We start from the raw sequence: 14,263 nt of genomic DNA, 5'->3' as shown, positions 1-14,263 counted from the left end.
TATTTTTCTGAGTCCTCCCAGTTGCAGATTGCAAGGGAATGACGGGGGGGGTCAGTGGCTGCACTCTTTGTACCATCACATTGGAGCAAAAGGAGGCTCTTTTCCCCAATGGATGTGACTACTGAAAAGATTTAGATCTTGCACACAGGAGACTCTTGTACACACAGTGGGATCCATGCTGTCTACAACATCTCCATCACATTTACTTTGCAGAGTAAGTAATAGTTCAGTCTTTTGCACGGATAAGGCATTAGCATGGTTGGGCATTAGGAAAAGCTTCCTAACTGTCAGCGTGGGTAAGCACTGGAATAAATTGTTTAGGGAGGCTATGGAATCTCTATCATTGGAGATTTTGAAGAGCAGGTTAGACAAATACCTGTCAGGGATGGTCTAGATCAGGGGAAGGCAAACTATAGCCCACGGGCTGGATTCAGCCCATCAGGGCTGTCAGTCTGGCCCGCGGGGCTGAGGCAGACTTCCTGCCTGCCCTGGCTCTTTGTCGCTCTTGGAAGCAGCCGGCACAGCGGCCCTGTAGGGGGAGGGAAGGGAGGGCAGAGGGTTCCATGCGCTGGCCTCGCCTGCAGGCACCCCCCCCCCGCAGCTCTCATTGGATAGGAACGGCCAATGGGAGCTTCGGGAGTGGTATCCACAGGCGAGGGCAGTGGGTGATAGAGCTGCCTGCTCCTTCCTCCGGGATTGGGGCCACGACAGGCAGAGACCCTGCCTTAGCCCCACTGCCACCCCGGAGCTGCTTGAGGTAAGCAGCGCTGGGCCAGAGCCTGCACCCCAACCCCTTGTCCTGAGCCCCTTCCTGCACACTGCACCTCCTCCCACACCCTGCACTCCCTTCTGCGCCCCATTCCCCTGACCCAGCCCTACATTCATGGCCCTGCATACAATTTCCCCACCCAGATCTGGCCCTCAGGCCAAAAAGTTTGCCCACCTCTGGTCTAGATAATATTTAGTCCTGCCATGAGTTCAGGGAAATGGACTAGGTGGCCTCTCAAGGCCCCTTCCAGTCCTATGATTCTATTATTCCTGGACAAACATTATGTACTTGACTGGGGAATGAAGACAGTACTTCTGAAACTGAGATTTGCATAATCTCTGAGTAGTAAAATACAATGGTATTAATCTATTGGCAGGAATGTTAAATTCCAAGGACGTTTCTTGCTGGGAATATCCTTTTGTATAACTGGTCTAGATTTTTCTCTGTTTTCTTTCCAAATTTACTACAAATCCATCTCCACTAATCTGGCAGCAGTTGCGAAGAGATGTTTTAACTGGGGCTGTCGATTAACTGCAGTTAACTCGCATGATTAACTAAAAAAAATTAACTGCAATTAAAAATTTATTGCGATTAATCGCATTGTTAAATAAGAGAATACCAATAGACATTTATTTAATATTTTTGGATGTTTTTCTCCATTTTCAAATATATTGATTTCTCTTACAACAGCGAATACAAAGTGTACAGTGCTCCCTTTATATTATTTTTATTACGACTATTTACACTGTAAAAATGATAAAAGAAATATTATTTTTCAGTCCACCTCACACAAGTACTGTAGTGCAATCTCTTTATTGTGAAAGTGTAACTTACAAATGTAGATTTTTAAAAAAAATTTTTTATGTATCACCACTCAAAAACAAAACAATGTAAAACTTTAGAGCTTACAGGTCCACTCAGTCCTACTTCTTGGTCCGCCAATTGCAAAGACAAACAAGTTTGTTTATATTTACGGGAGGTACTGCTGACTGCTTATTCTTTACAATGTTACCTGAAAGTGAAAACAAGCATTCACATGGCAATTTTGTAGCTGGCTTTGCAAGGTATTTACGTGCCAGATAAGCGAAACATTCATATGCCCCTTCATGTTTTGGTCACCATTTCAGACGACATGCTTCCATGCTGATGATGCTTGTTTAAAAAAAAAAAAAAAAAAGTGTTAATTAAATTTGTGACTGAACTCCTTGGGGAGAATTATATGTCTCCTGCTCTGTTTTACCCACATTCTGCCATATATTTCATGTTATAGCAGTCTCGGATGATGACCCAGCACATGTTCGTTTTAAGAACACTTTCACAGCAGATTTGACAAAACGCAAAGAAGGTACCAATGTGAGATTTCTAAAGATAGCTACAGCACTCGACCCAAGATTTAAGAATCTGACGTGCCTTCCACAATCTGAGAGGGACGAGGTGTGGAGCATGCTTTCAGATGTCTTAAAAGAGCAGTGCTCTCATGTGGAAACTACAGAACCCGAACCACCAAAAAAAGAAAATCAGTCTTCTGCTGGTGGCAACTGACTCATGATGATGAAAATGAACATGCGTCGTTCTACTCTGGTTTGGATTGTTATCGAGCAGAGCCCGTCGTCAGCATGGACGCATGTCTTCTGGAGTGGTGGTTGAAGCATGAAGGGACATATGAATCTTTAGCGCATCTGCAACATACATATCTTGCAATGCTAGCTACAACAGTACCATGTGGATGCCTGTTCTCACTTTCAGGTGACATTTTAAACAAGACGTGGGCAGCATTATATCCTGCAAACCGATATTGTTTGTCTGAGCAATTGGCTGAAATGGGACTGTGTGGACTTGTAGGTTCTAAAGTTTTACATTGTTTTGTTTTTGAATGCAGTTATTTTTTGTACATCATTCTACATTTGTAAGTTCAACTTTCATTATAAAGAGATTGCACTACAGTACTTGTATTAGGTGGATTGAAATATACTATTTTTTGTTTTTTTACAGTGCAAATCAGGGTGAATTTGATTTAAATCACTAGTCAGGAAGATTTTATTTAATAATGGATTTCTACATAAAAGTGCATTCTTGTTGGTTGTTATAACCTTAATACTTTTTTTTCACAACTCAGATAGCTGAATCCCAAACTGGGTCTCTTTTACGGCGTGCTGCCATTATAGGTTTTCCCTACTAGTGAGAGAATGATATGGTAGATCTCAAATCAATGAAGGTTTCAGAGTGGTAGCCATGTTAGTCTATATCAGCAAAAATAACAAGGAGTCCTTGTGGCACCTTAAAGACTAACATATTTATTTGGGCATAAGCTTTCATGGGTTAGAACCAGCTTTATCAGATGCATGGAGTGAAAATACAGGAGCAGGTACAAATACATGAAAGGATGGGGGTTGCTTTACCAAGTGTGAGGTCAGTCTAATGAGATAAATCAATTAACAGCAGGATACCAAGTAGGGGAAAAATAACTTTTGAAGTGGTAAGAGAGTGGCCCATTACAGACAGTTCACAAGAAGGTGTGAGTAGCAGTAGGGAGAAATTAGTATTGGGGAAATTAAGTTTAGGTTTTGTAATGACCCAACCACTCCAATCTCTCTTCAGGCTTAATCTGATGGTATCCAGTTTGCAAATTAATTCCAGTTCTGCAGCTTCTCGTTGGAGTCTGTTTTTTGAAGGTTTTTTGTTGAAGAATTGCCACTTTTAGGTCTGTTATCAATGAAGGCTATACTCAGAAAAATCTCAAGACTTCTGGAATATGCTGCTCAGACAGTTTCACTTTTGTTTCTACTACCTGTCCCTCCTTTCTCACGTTTATCTCCAGACTTCTCCTTGTCCAGATCTTTTCCACCCCCAACCATCTTCTATTCATTTAACTTTTTGAAACTTTGCACTTTTAGAGAGAGGTAAGGGACTGATCGTGTGTACAGAAATTTGCAGAGGGACAATAGAGTTGAGGTCTGTTGTTTCTCACCTCTATATATTTATTTAAAAACATTTTTACTGTTAACAAGCATGTTATCTCTGGAGACACAAATCCTCAGTTTGAGAAAACTGCAAAACTAAGCATCTCTGATGGTATCTTCTAGACTGAGCACTGAGTCCCATTGGGTAGGTAGAAAGATTAACCTAAATAATCTATACAGAAACCCCTGGAGCCCCATCAGATTGGGTCCCTAAATCCATGAACTACTGAAACTCATTTACAAAACTTTTCTTAAACATTACATGAATATATTGTTTCATACTATAGAATTTATAAACCCTATTCCATGATGAGATCTCTTTGAGCTATAATGTATCTTAATTAAAACTATCTTTAAAATATAGGTTTTTTCCTGAAAAAGCATTTTATAAAAAAAAAAAATCTTTAAATAAAAACTGATTGTTTAAAAAATTGATTTTTATCCACTCTGGTGCAAGTATTTGTAATAAAAAAATAAATAGAAAGTGAGCACTGTACACTTTGTGTTCTGTGTTGTAATTGAAATCAATATTTACAATTGTACAAAAATCCAAAAATATTTAAATAAATTGTACTTTATTATTGTTTAACAGTGCAGTTAATTGAAATTTTATTAATCGCTTGACAGCCCTAGTTTTAATCACTATAACATCTAATCAGTTACTCCTGAGGATGTTCTGTGCCAAAAAATTAAAAATTCTGTGCCAAAAAATTTAAAGTTCTGCGCAAATAAATGTGGAGGCTCCAGCATGGCTTTGGGGAGCACAGGCCACTGGCTGCACAGAGGTGGGAAATCACTGTGCAGCTCCCCCCACCCTGGACATGGACTCAGTGGTGATGCTGCACGCAACCATGACACAGTGCAAGGACTGGGCCTGCCTCAGAAACACCCCCCTCCATGCCTGGTGCATCGGGTGTGGACAGGCAGGCTCAGCAAGGCAGGACCAAGTGTGGAGGGATCCAGGTGTGGGTTGAGAGGGTTCTGTGTGGGCAATCTGGGTGTTGGTGGGTCAGTGGGGGATCCGAGTGCGGGGGGCATCTGGATGCACAAGGGCTTGTTGGGGTTTCTGGGTGCAGTGGTAGTGAGACTTTACAGGGGGGTCCAGGTGAAAGTGGTTGGGGTGCAGCAGGGGGGCGGGGTCTGGGTCAGGGGGAATAGAGCTTGGTGGGGGGGGTCTGGGTGTGGAAGGTTCGGGGGGCTTGGCGTCCAGATGCTGGGGTACTGTTTTCTGGGATTAGTATCCAGGTGCGTCTGATTGGGGCTTGGTGGGGTGGGGACAGGAGCAGCTCTACCAATTTTGCCGCCCCAAGCAGTCACCGCGGAATTGCTGCTGCCGCAACAGCTGCCACCAAATTGCCGCTGCAAGACACGGACTGCCACCCTATTCTACATGGTGCCCCAAGCACCTGCTTGGAAAGCTGGTGCCTGGAGCCGGCCCTGGGTGGGATCTGGGTGCGAGTATCTTGTCGAGGTGGTCCAGGTGCAGGGGGAGTGGGGCTCATTGCGGGGGGTTCTGAGTGTGTGTGTGGGGGTGAGGATCAGTGGGAGGGTCTGGTATGAAGAGGTCTGGATGCATGGGGGTTGGGTGGATGGGGGAGCAGCTTTCTGTACAGGGATCCCTCCCCCTGCAGCTGAGGAGTGATGGGTCGGGTGGGGGGGCAGTTCGCAGCTCTGGGGGAAATCTGGGGGTGGGTCTGAACCAGCCCTGCTGCCATGCAGGGGAAGAGGAAGTTCTGTCCTCCTAGCTCAGCCAGGGCTAGCAGCTGAGCCTGGTACAGGGTTGGGACCAGGTCTTCTCCAACCCCGCCCCATGCCCCATAGTGGTTAAACTCTCTGCTGGCTGCCCTGGGCATCTGAAACATACTGCCGGGGAGGGTCGCATGACCGCTCTTGTGGCTTCCCTTTCCTTTCCTGTCAGAAAGTCATTTTTCTGTGGGGAAGCAAAGAAATCTGCAGAGGACATAAATTCTGCGCATGTGCAGTAGTGCAGAATTCCCCCAGGAGTAAAATTCAGTAGACAAGTGGTAAAATACCTTTGTTCCGTCTGAGTGCTGCCACTAGGTCTACATCCTGTGAAACTGCAAAACATTAGCAGTACAATGATGGGGCATGTACCACTGATAGTGACTTAATTTTGAGCTGACCAGTTTCGATATATGCTTCCAGTGTAAAAAAGCCTGAGGAACTATATGGCAATTGTGTACTTAGTACTCAACATGGAGTTAGGTTTGGTGGAAGAATCAGCATTTCATCAGCCCCTGTAATAATTTTAGTGGCTTTGGAACAGCCCTGTTTGGTTTTTTTTTGTACCCATGACTTGATGAGTATTTATTGATCACCCCTCTAAAGCAATTTTCTTATCTATACCCTCAGAGACAAGTGAGGAAGAAGCTGGATTTCATGTAAACATGTAACAAAGAAATCATCATTTCTACTAACTACTGCTTATACACTGAACCTCACTTTCTGAATTTAGGAAGCTCTTCTGGTGTGGTAAAATTCTGTCTCATTTCCCTCTTTCTCCATTTTTCTTTTTCCAGAACTCCTGCTGTCAGTATAAAGGCAGGTCCAAGAGTTAAATAATTGTCCCATAACTGCAATATTTTCCCTTCTCCACTAAGAATACATCTCTGAGAGACATAATGGGCCAGAGTCCTAGGGACTGTAGATGTAATGGGCCTAGAGTCCTAGTGATCAATGGCTCCATGTCTAGTTGGCAGCCGGTATCAAGTGGAGTGCCCCAAGGGTCGGTCCTGGGGCCGGTTTTGTTCAATATCTTCATAAATGATCTGGAGGATGGTGTGGATTGCACTCTCAGCAAATTTGCGGATGATACTAAACTGGGAGGAGTGGTAGATACGCTGGAGGGGAGGGATAGGATACAGAAGGACCTAGACAAATTGGAGGATTGGGCCAAAAGAAATCTGATGAGGTTCAATAAGGATAAGTGCAGGGTCCTGCACTTAGGACGGAAGAACCCAATGCACAGCTACAGACTAGGAACCGAATGGCTAGGCAGCAGTTCTGCGGAAAAGGACCTAGGGGTGACAGTGGACGAGAAGCTGGATATGAATCAGCAGTGTGCCCTTGTTCCCAAGAAGGCCAATGGCATTTTGGGATGTATAAGTAGGGGCATAGCGAGCAGATCGAGGGACGTGATCGTTCCCCTCTATTCGACATTGGTGAGGCCTCATCTGGAGTACTGTGTCCAGTTTTGGGCCCCACACTTCAAGAAGGATGTGGATAAATTGGAGAGAGTCCAGCGAAGGGCAACAAAATTGATTAGGGGTCTAGAACACATGACTTATGAGGAGAGGCTGAGGGAGCTGGGATTGTTTAGCCTGCAGAAGAGAAGAATGAGGGGGGATTTGATAGCTGCTTTCAACTACCTGAAAGGGGGTTCCAAAGAGGATGGCTCTAGACTGTTCTCAATGGTAGCAGATGACAGAACGAGAAGTAATGGTCTCAAGTTGCAGTGGGGGAGGTTTAGATTGGATATTAGGAAAAACTTTTTCACTAAGAGGGTGGTGAAACACTGGAATGCGTTACCTAGGGAGGAGGTGGTAGAATCTCCTTCCTTAGAGGTTTTTAAGGTCAGGCTTGACAAAGCCCTGGCTGGGATGATTTAACTGGGAATTGGTCCTGCTTCGAGCAGGGGGTTGGACTAGATGACCTTCAGGGGTCCCTTCCAACCCTGATATTCTATGATTCTATGACTGACGAGTGTGTGTCTGGGGTGGGATGGGAAGAGATGATTAGTTAAAATTCCATTACACTTTATGTAAGTAAGCTATGCTCTGGGCCTGGTGTCATGACTCCCAGAACAGCCTTCAAACAGGAATTGGAGACTGTTTCTGAAACAGGAACTATGTGGTGGTTTATTAAGATGTGACCATTCTCATTTTGGAAAACAATTGTGCGTGGCTTCACTTTAGAAGCACCGCCCATGTTTTAAAAGGTTGGTGATAGGAATGAATATACTGATTACATGGAAATAATATTAGGAAATTTATGAAGGATTAGGTATTTGTTTCCATGTAATCTGTGATGATTTAGAAATAAAACTGAATAAGCTGGATGCTCCCAGCAGTGCAGTTGTATTCTATTATGAATGTTGGGATCAGTGTCTAGTCCCCTCTTTCTTCAGTAGTGCTCCCTCTGAAAGTGTCTTTTCTTGTTAACTTTTGTAACTGTTCTGTTACAATATGTCATGCTGTTAGATTCTTCAATAATTAAGAGAAGTGTGGGAGAATATCCTTCTATTGAGAAAATTTAGAAATGATGCCTAGTGCTCAAGAAAATTCAGCAGTTCAAGCCCTGTATTTCTATTAATCACTATACACTAGTAGGGATGCTGCATTTGGTGAGCACCAAAGAGATAATTAATAAACACTGCGTACGAAAGATAGGAAGTATGGCAAGAGACCATCCTTGCTTAACCAGGAGATCTTCAATGATCTAAAAATCAAAAAGAGTCCTACAAAAAGTGGAAACTAGGTCAAATTACAAAGGATGAATATAAACAAATAACACAAGTTTGTGGGGACAAAATTAGAGAGGCCAAGTCACAAAACGAGATCAAACTAGCTAGAGACATAAAGGGTAACAAGAAAACATTCTACAGATACATTAGAGGCAAGAGGAAGACCAAGGACAGGGTAGACCCGTTACTCAACGAGGGGGGAAAAATAATAACAGAAAATATTAAAATGCCAGAGGTGCTTAATGACATCTTTGTTTTGGTTTTCACCAAGAAGGTTGGTGGTGATTGGCTGTCTAACATAGTGAATGTCTGTGAAAATGAGGTAGGATCAGAGGCTAAAATAGGAAAAGAACAAGCTAAAAATTACTTAAACAAGTTAGATGTCTTCAGGTCACCAGGGCCTGATGAAATGCATCCTAGAATACTCAAGAAGCTGACTGAGGAGATATCTGAGCCATTAGCAATTATCTTTGAAAAGTCATGGAAGATGTGAGAGATTCCAGAATACTGGAAAATGACAAATATAGTGCCCATCTATAAAAAAGGAAATAAGGACAACCCAGGGAATTACAGTCCAGAGAAGAGCAACAAAAATGATTGAAGGGCTAGAAAATGTGACCTGTGAGGGAAGATTTTAAAAATTGGGTTTGTTTAGTCTGGAAAAGAGAAGACTGAGAGGGGACATAACAGTTTTCAAGTACGTAAAAGGTTGTTACGAGGAGGAGGGAGAAGAATTGTTGTTCTTAACCTCTAAGGATAGGACAAGAAGCAATGGGTTTAAATAGCAGCAAGGGAGGTTTCGGTTGGACATTAGGAAAAACTTCCTAACTGTCAGGGTGGCTAAGCACTGGAATAAATTGCCAAGGGAGGTTGTGGAATCTTCATCATTGGAGATTTTTAAGAGCAGGTTAGACAAACACCCGTCAGGGATGATCTAGATAAGACTTAGTCCTACCATGAGTGCAGGGGACTGGACTAGATGACCTCTCCAGGTCCCTTCCAGTCCTTTGGTTCTATATGCAGTAGCAGTGCTTCACTTGAATCCATTTCAGCTTCTTTGTTGTAACTTTGAAGTTTTTTTCTGTTGCACTAATGAGCCGATGGTCCATTGAAATCAGAGCAAAACCAAAACTGTGATTGTGGTCCATACTTACAATTAAATGTGCACACCGTGCTGTAGCAAATGGATTGAGACAAATGCACAGTGCCATAAGAGGATCTGATGTGTCTGGAAGAATCGGCTTTGCCAATTATTCATTGCTCTTAGTAAAATGTGCTCTGTAAGGTGTGGTTTCCGTTTTTATTTATTTATTTATTTTTGGTAATCCTAAAGCTTGCCTTGCCCTCCCAGAATATGTTCCTTGCCCACCCAGGGGGGGTCCGTCCTCCAGTTTGAGAACCTTTGCACTAAACTGTTGAAATCTGGAAGAAAAAAAAAATCTGTGTCCTTCTGGAGAGGGATGTTCTTTCTGAGACAGTGTCTGTTGAAGTGTTGACTGTATCAAAATGGGACCAACCCTCTTCCACCACTGATTTTAAAAAAAAGGTGGGGGGAGGGCAAGTGAAATGACAGATGGGAGCAGGAGAAAACATCTTTTACAAGTAAGGGGTGTGCTCCATTTCTTTCTTAGTTTTGGTCATTTCATTTGGCCTTACATAATCACTACTGCCATTTCTAATGCCCAAGCAGGGTTTTCTGGACCCAGTACTACTTGTCAATGACAGATGTGATTCTGGGAGAGGATAAGTTTTCTTTGTCTTCTGTATTTCTTCCTTTCTTCCCCCATCACTCTACCTCTGAACTCTACCAGCATGAGGCCTGGACTACATTAGAAAAGTTGCCCACTTTAAATTGATTTGAAATCATACTAGATAAATTGGTGCAAACCTGCTATGTAGACTGACTTAAACTGGTATAATCCTCGCTTATGTTGGTTTAGTTTAATTCAATGCAAGCTCAAGTGATTTAAACAAGAGTTAAACCAGTTTAAGTGCATCTACATGAGGATTTTTCATCAGTTTAACTAAAAATTCAATTAAACGGGTGCATCTTTTCTTGTATGTACAAACTCTAAGGGACTGTGCACTGAAGCTGGTGATATGTTCACTTGGTCATATGCTAGGAGCAAGAGTAGGATTGCATCTGAGTTACCGTCCCACACTGAAATAAGGCCTAGCTGCTTACATGCTCTCCTAAGAAAATAGTCCCTGTCTCTTCCTAACCCACTTCCAACTGAGGCTTTATTCAAGGTGACTTATACCATGATGCCTTGAGTTAGACTGGGAAGACAGCTAGTGCAGTGTCTTTGTCTTTACTTTAAAATCAGTGGTAAACAATGGTTGTGTCCTACATTTACCTTTCTTGGCAGTCCCCCTTCTGCAGTGTAAAATAAACATGTACACAAACTGTTACTTTTTCTCTATTTTTCTTTTTCCAGAGTCTCGCTGTGATAAAGACTTGGACACTCTTAGTGGCTATGCTATGTGCCTTCCTAACCTCACTAGGCTGCAGACCTATCATTTTGTGGAACATCGGCCAATCCTTTGTGTGGAGATCAAGGTGAATTTGTTAAATATGGGGGAAAAAAATAATTGCTCCTGCATTCTTTTAAAAATAAAAGTATATGGTAATTATATATTTAGTTTGAAAAATTGTGCAGGTAGTAGGTAGAGCAGTAATCTTTGCCTTTTGAAAATGCTAGTTTCACAAGTATAAAGTATTTAAACAGATGTGAAAGTAGTTCTTACAAAAGTACAGGGCCTCATTTTTGAGACACATTTATCTTTCAAAAATTAGTAGAAGCTATAGTTTGGTATTTAGTGCTTTTCAGGGGATGGATCACTTGATGATTACCTGGTCTGTTTATTTCCTCTGGAGAACCTGGCATTGGCCACTGTCGGGACACAGGATACTGGGCTAGTTGGCCCTTTGGTCTGACCCAGGATGGCCACTCTTATGTTCTTCTGTTCTTAAGCACGATATTGTTTCCCCTCGTAAAAGGTGTATGTAACTGTATTTTCTTTGTAGCATAAAGGTTTGTAATTATTCAGTGCAGCACTTGTGCACCTCAGAAAGCGCAAGAAACCCTGGCTTCCTTATGAAATACTGTTAAGTAACTTGCAAAGGAAGAAAATGTTTCTTTTTCACTATGCTTGAAAAAAGGCTTGAATGATTCTTTCCCCTGCTTGCTTTTGCATGGTAAATTTTGTTTTACTACCTTTGCTGAGAGACTGGATAACGAGTTATAACCTGACAACACACTGAAACCTGAGCAGTTTAGAGGGGAAGACTTTTAATCACTGTATGAACCTACCCCATGTCATGAATTTGAATTATATAAGTGTTGTTTTTAAAAGACTGTGAGCTCATGCATACAAACATTGGGGAGGGAGGGAAATCTTTGCTAAAGATTCAAATAACCCTCTTCAGTAGAATGATGAGAGGTTCACTTGACTTCTTCAGTCCTCCAGCAAAAATTGGAAGAGGGGATATGATATTACTGACCTTTTTTAAGGTATGAATGCAACAAAACTCTTCCAGGCTTATTGCAAGATTATAAATACGTGGTTTTGTTGTGTGTTCTTAAAATAAGGGCTTTCAGATAATAGGGAAAGAAAAATGAGCATGACCTATTAACCTTGTTAATAGATATTGCCTGCTCTGTATCTTTTTAAAGTCCTTTGATTAGCTATATGAAAGTAGGAAAGGAATATATATTATAAAAAAAGTACATTTTAATAGATGTTTGTTTCTTGCAGCCGAAATGTGGGTTCATTCCTTTCTCTAGTCATGTATCGCAGGAGATAAAGCACAAGGTGTGTCGTTATTGCATGCATCAGCACCTAAAGGTAAATCTTTAAATAGTCAGCCTACTTTTCCTCTTACTGGCAGTGAGCTTACTTTTATTATAAACATGCTACTAAAATCCTTCTTTCCTGTTGAAACATATACATGTGTTGCTTATTTCCTTGCGATGTTTAAAGAGGTAGGTATTTAGGAGTCACTGAGTTGCTGGATGTGAGCATGAGAGGGAATGCGGGCAAACGTTTTGTCCTGAGAGCCACATCAGGGTTCCAAAACTGTATGGAGGGCCGACTAGGGAAGGCTGTGCCTCCCCGAACAGCCTGCCCCCCACCCCCATCTACCCCCTCCCACTTCCCGCCCCCTGACCTCCCCTCTTAGAACTCCCCACCCATCCAACCCCCCGCTCCTTATCCCCTGACCGCCCCTAACTACCCCTCTGACCCCAACCCCTATCCAACCCCTCCTTCTCCCTGTCCCCTGATTGCCCTGACCCCTATCCATACCCTTGCCCCCTGACAGGCCACCCAGGACTCCCATGTCTATCCAAGCCCCTCCGTACCCCATCCCCTGACTGACCACTCCCTCCCTCCCCCCCATCCAACCGCTCCCTATCCCCTGACTGCCACCCGGGACCCCCTGCTCCTTATCCAACCCCTCCCCCCCGCACTTCCCACTCCCTTACCATGCTGCTCAGAGTAGCATGTCTGGCAGGAACTTGCAGCCCCGCCGCCCAGAGCGCTGGCAGCATGGTGAGCTGAGGCTGCAGGGGAGGGGCCGGGGGCTAGCCTCCCTGGCCGGGAGCTCAAGGGCCGGGCAGGATGGTCCTGCGGGCTGTAGTTTGCCTACCTCTGATATAGCTGGAGATGTAGAAATTTGTGGGAATTGGGAAACAAACAAGGGTAATAGTAATCTTTGCTCAGCTTTCACAGTTTTAGTTGTCAGTTTGGTAAACTGACATGTCAAATTAAGTTTCAAGTACTTCTCATTAAACATGGTCCAGGAAGTCATGTAATGTCTGTGGATGTCCGAAGAGCTCTGTTAGCTTGAAAGCTTCTCTCTCTGACCAGCTGAAGATGTTCCAATAAAAGATATTACCTCAGCCACGTTGTGTAACAGCAAACACTGAAATCATTCACTTGCTCATTAATATGTACATCATGTACTAATACCTTATTTAAATATTAGAGTTTATTCCTAGAATGGGCCTTACTCCTAATATGTGAGATTCCCCCTTTTAATGCTGTTATGGAATTTAACTGAATTGCCGTTTAAATATTAAGAGAAGGTAGCCCTCTACTGACCAGAAATAGTATGTCCAAAAGTTTTAAATATTCTGAGGTTCCTTAAAACAAAACTAATGCATGTTTCATAAACCTGCTATTGTATTAACTGAGAGCATTCACACGTGAACATTCATAGTGATATGTGTCTTCAACAGGTAGCAAATGGAAAATGGAAGCGATTGAGCAAATACTGTCCCCTAGATCTCTTCTCAGGGTAAGAAAATATTTACTTTAATTCCAGTGATTTGCTGACACTGTGTGTCTGTCTAGCTAGTTGTCTTAAATTAGGCTGAATTTTGTCTAAGATTAAGGAGAGCAAGTGCTGACAAATGTTTTGTGATTTATAGCAACAGTATTTGTTCTTTTCCTGCATCTTTGTTTTTAAACCTCTAGAATTTAACTCAGTAGCTGTTAATTATTGCATGTGGTCCAGATGGCAAAACATGAGATCTTGAAAGAACTTGGATACTACTCAGATTTGTTTGCTCTTAAGTGGTATCTCTTTCTTTGCCCTGGCTTCATCTTGAGTAATGATATGCTTAGGGAATATATTCAATGTGGGTGATGAATGTATATGGTTCTCCTTTTGCTACTGTAAAGGTAATATAATGAGAACTGTGTGTTTGTTAAAATATTACAAATGTATTTTTCTCTAGAAATAAACAGAGAATGCACTTTGCCTTGACAAGCTTATTACAGGAGGCACAGAACAATTTAAAAATATTCAAGGTAAGATTGACTGAAATTGCTTGCACGTTTTTTATACTGTCTTGTAAATTATTGGGTCCATTTAACTTAACGTCTGAATATTCAAAACCCCACTAGATATCTAGATGAGGATTTTCCCTATTCCAACTTTCTAATTGCAATATGAAAAGATGTATGTAGATTTGAAGTTATGGAAAGTAAATCAATACCCCACTTAATTTTTGTTGGAAAAGTCTTTGAGACATAATGAGGCTG

General features: G+C 42.4%; 1 protein-coding gene across 10 annotated transcripts in view; it reads left to right on the top strand.

Moving 5' to 3' along the window:
* The window catches only part of IPPK (inositol-pentakisphosphate 2-kinase), a 100,615-nt gene that overhangs the window by 71,447 nt on the left and 14,905 nt on the right, over window positions 1-14,263 (top strand). For all 10 annotated transcript variants that reach the window (XM_073352362.2, XM_073352353.2, XM_073352360.2 and 7 more), the window contains 4 exons: window positions 10,651-10,772; window positions 11,972-12,061; window positions 13,456-13,514; window positions 13,957-14,029. In XM_073352362.2, coding sequence (XP_073208463.1) covers window positions 10,651-10,772; window positions 11,972-12,061; window positions 13,456-13,514; window positions 13,957-14,029 — 344 coding nt within the window. The remainder of the gene's footprint in view (window positions 1-10,650; window positions 10,773-11,971; window positions 12,062-13,455; window positions 13,515-13,956; window positions 14,030-14,263) is intronic.

Source organism: Lepidochelys kempii, chromosome 7 (genome assembly GCF_965140285.1).
Source record: "Lepidochelys kempii isolate rLepKem1 chromosome 7, rLepKem1.hap1, whole genome shotgun sequence".
NCBI classification, from domain to species: Eukaryota; Metazoa; Chordata; order Testudines; family Cheloniidae; genus Lepidochelys; species Lepidochelys kempii.
This window is presented reverse-complemented; position numbering and strand designations above follow the sequence as displayed.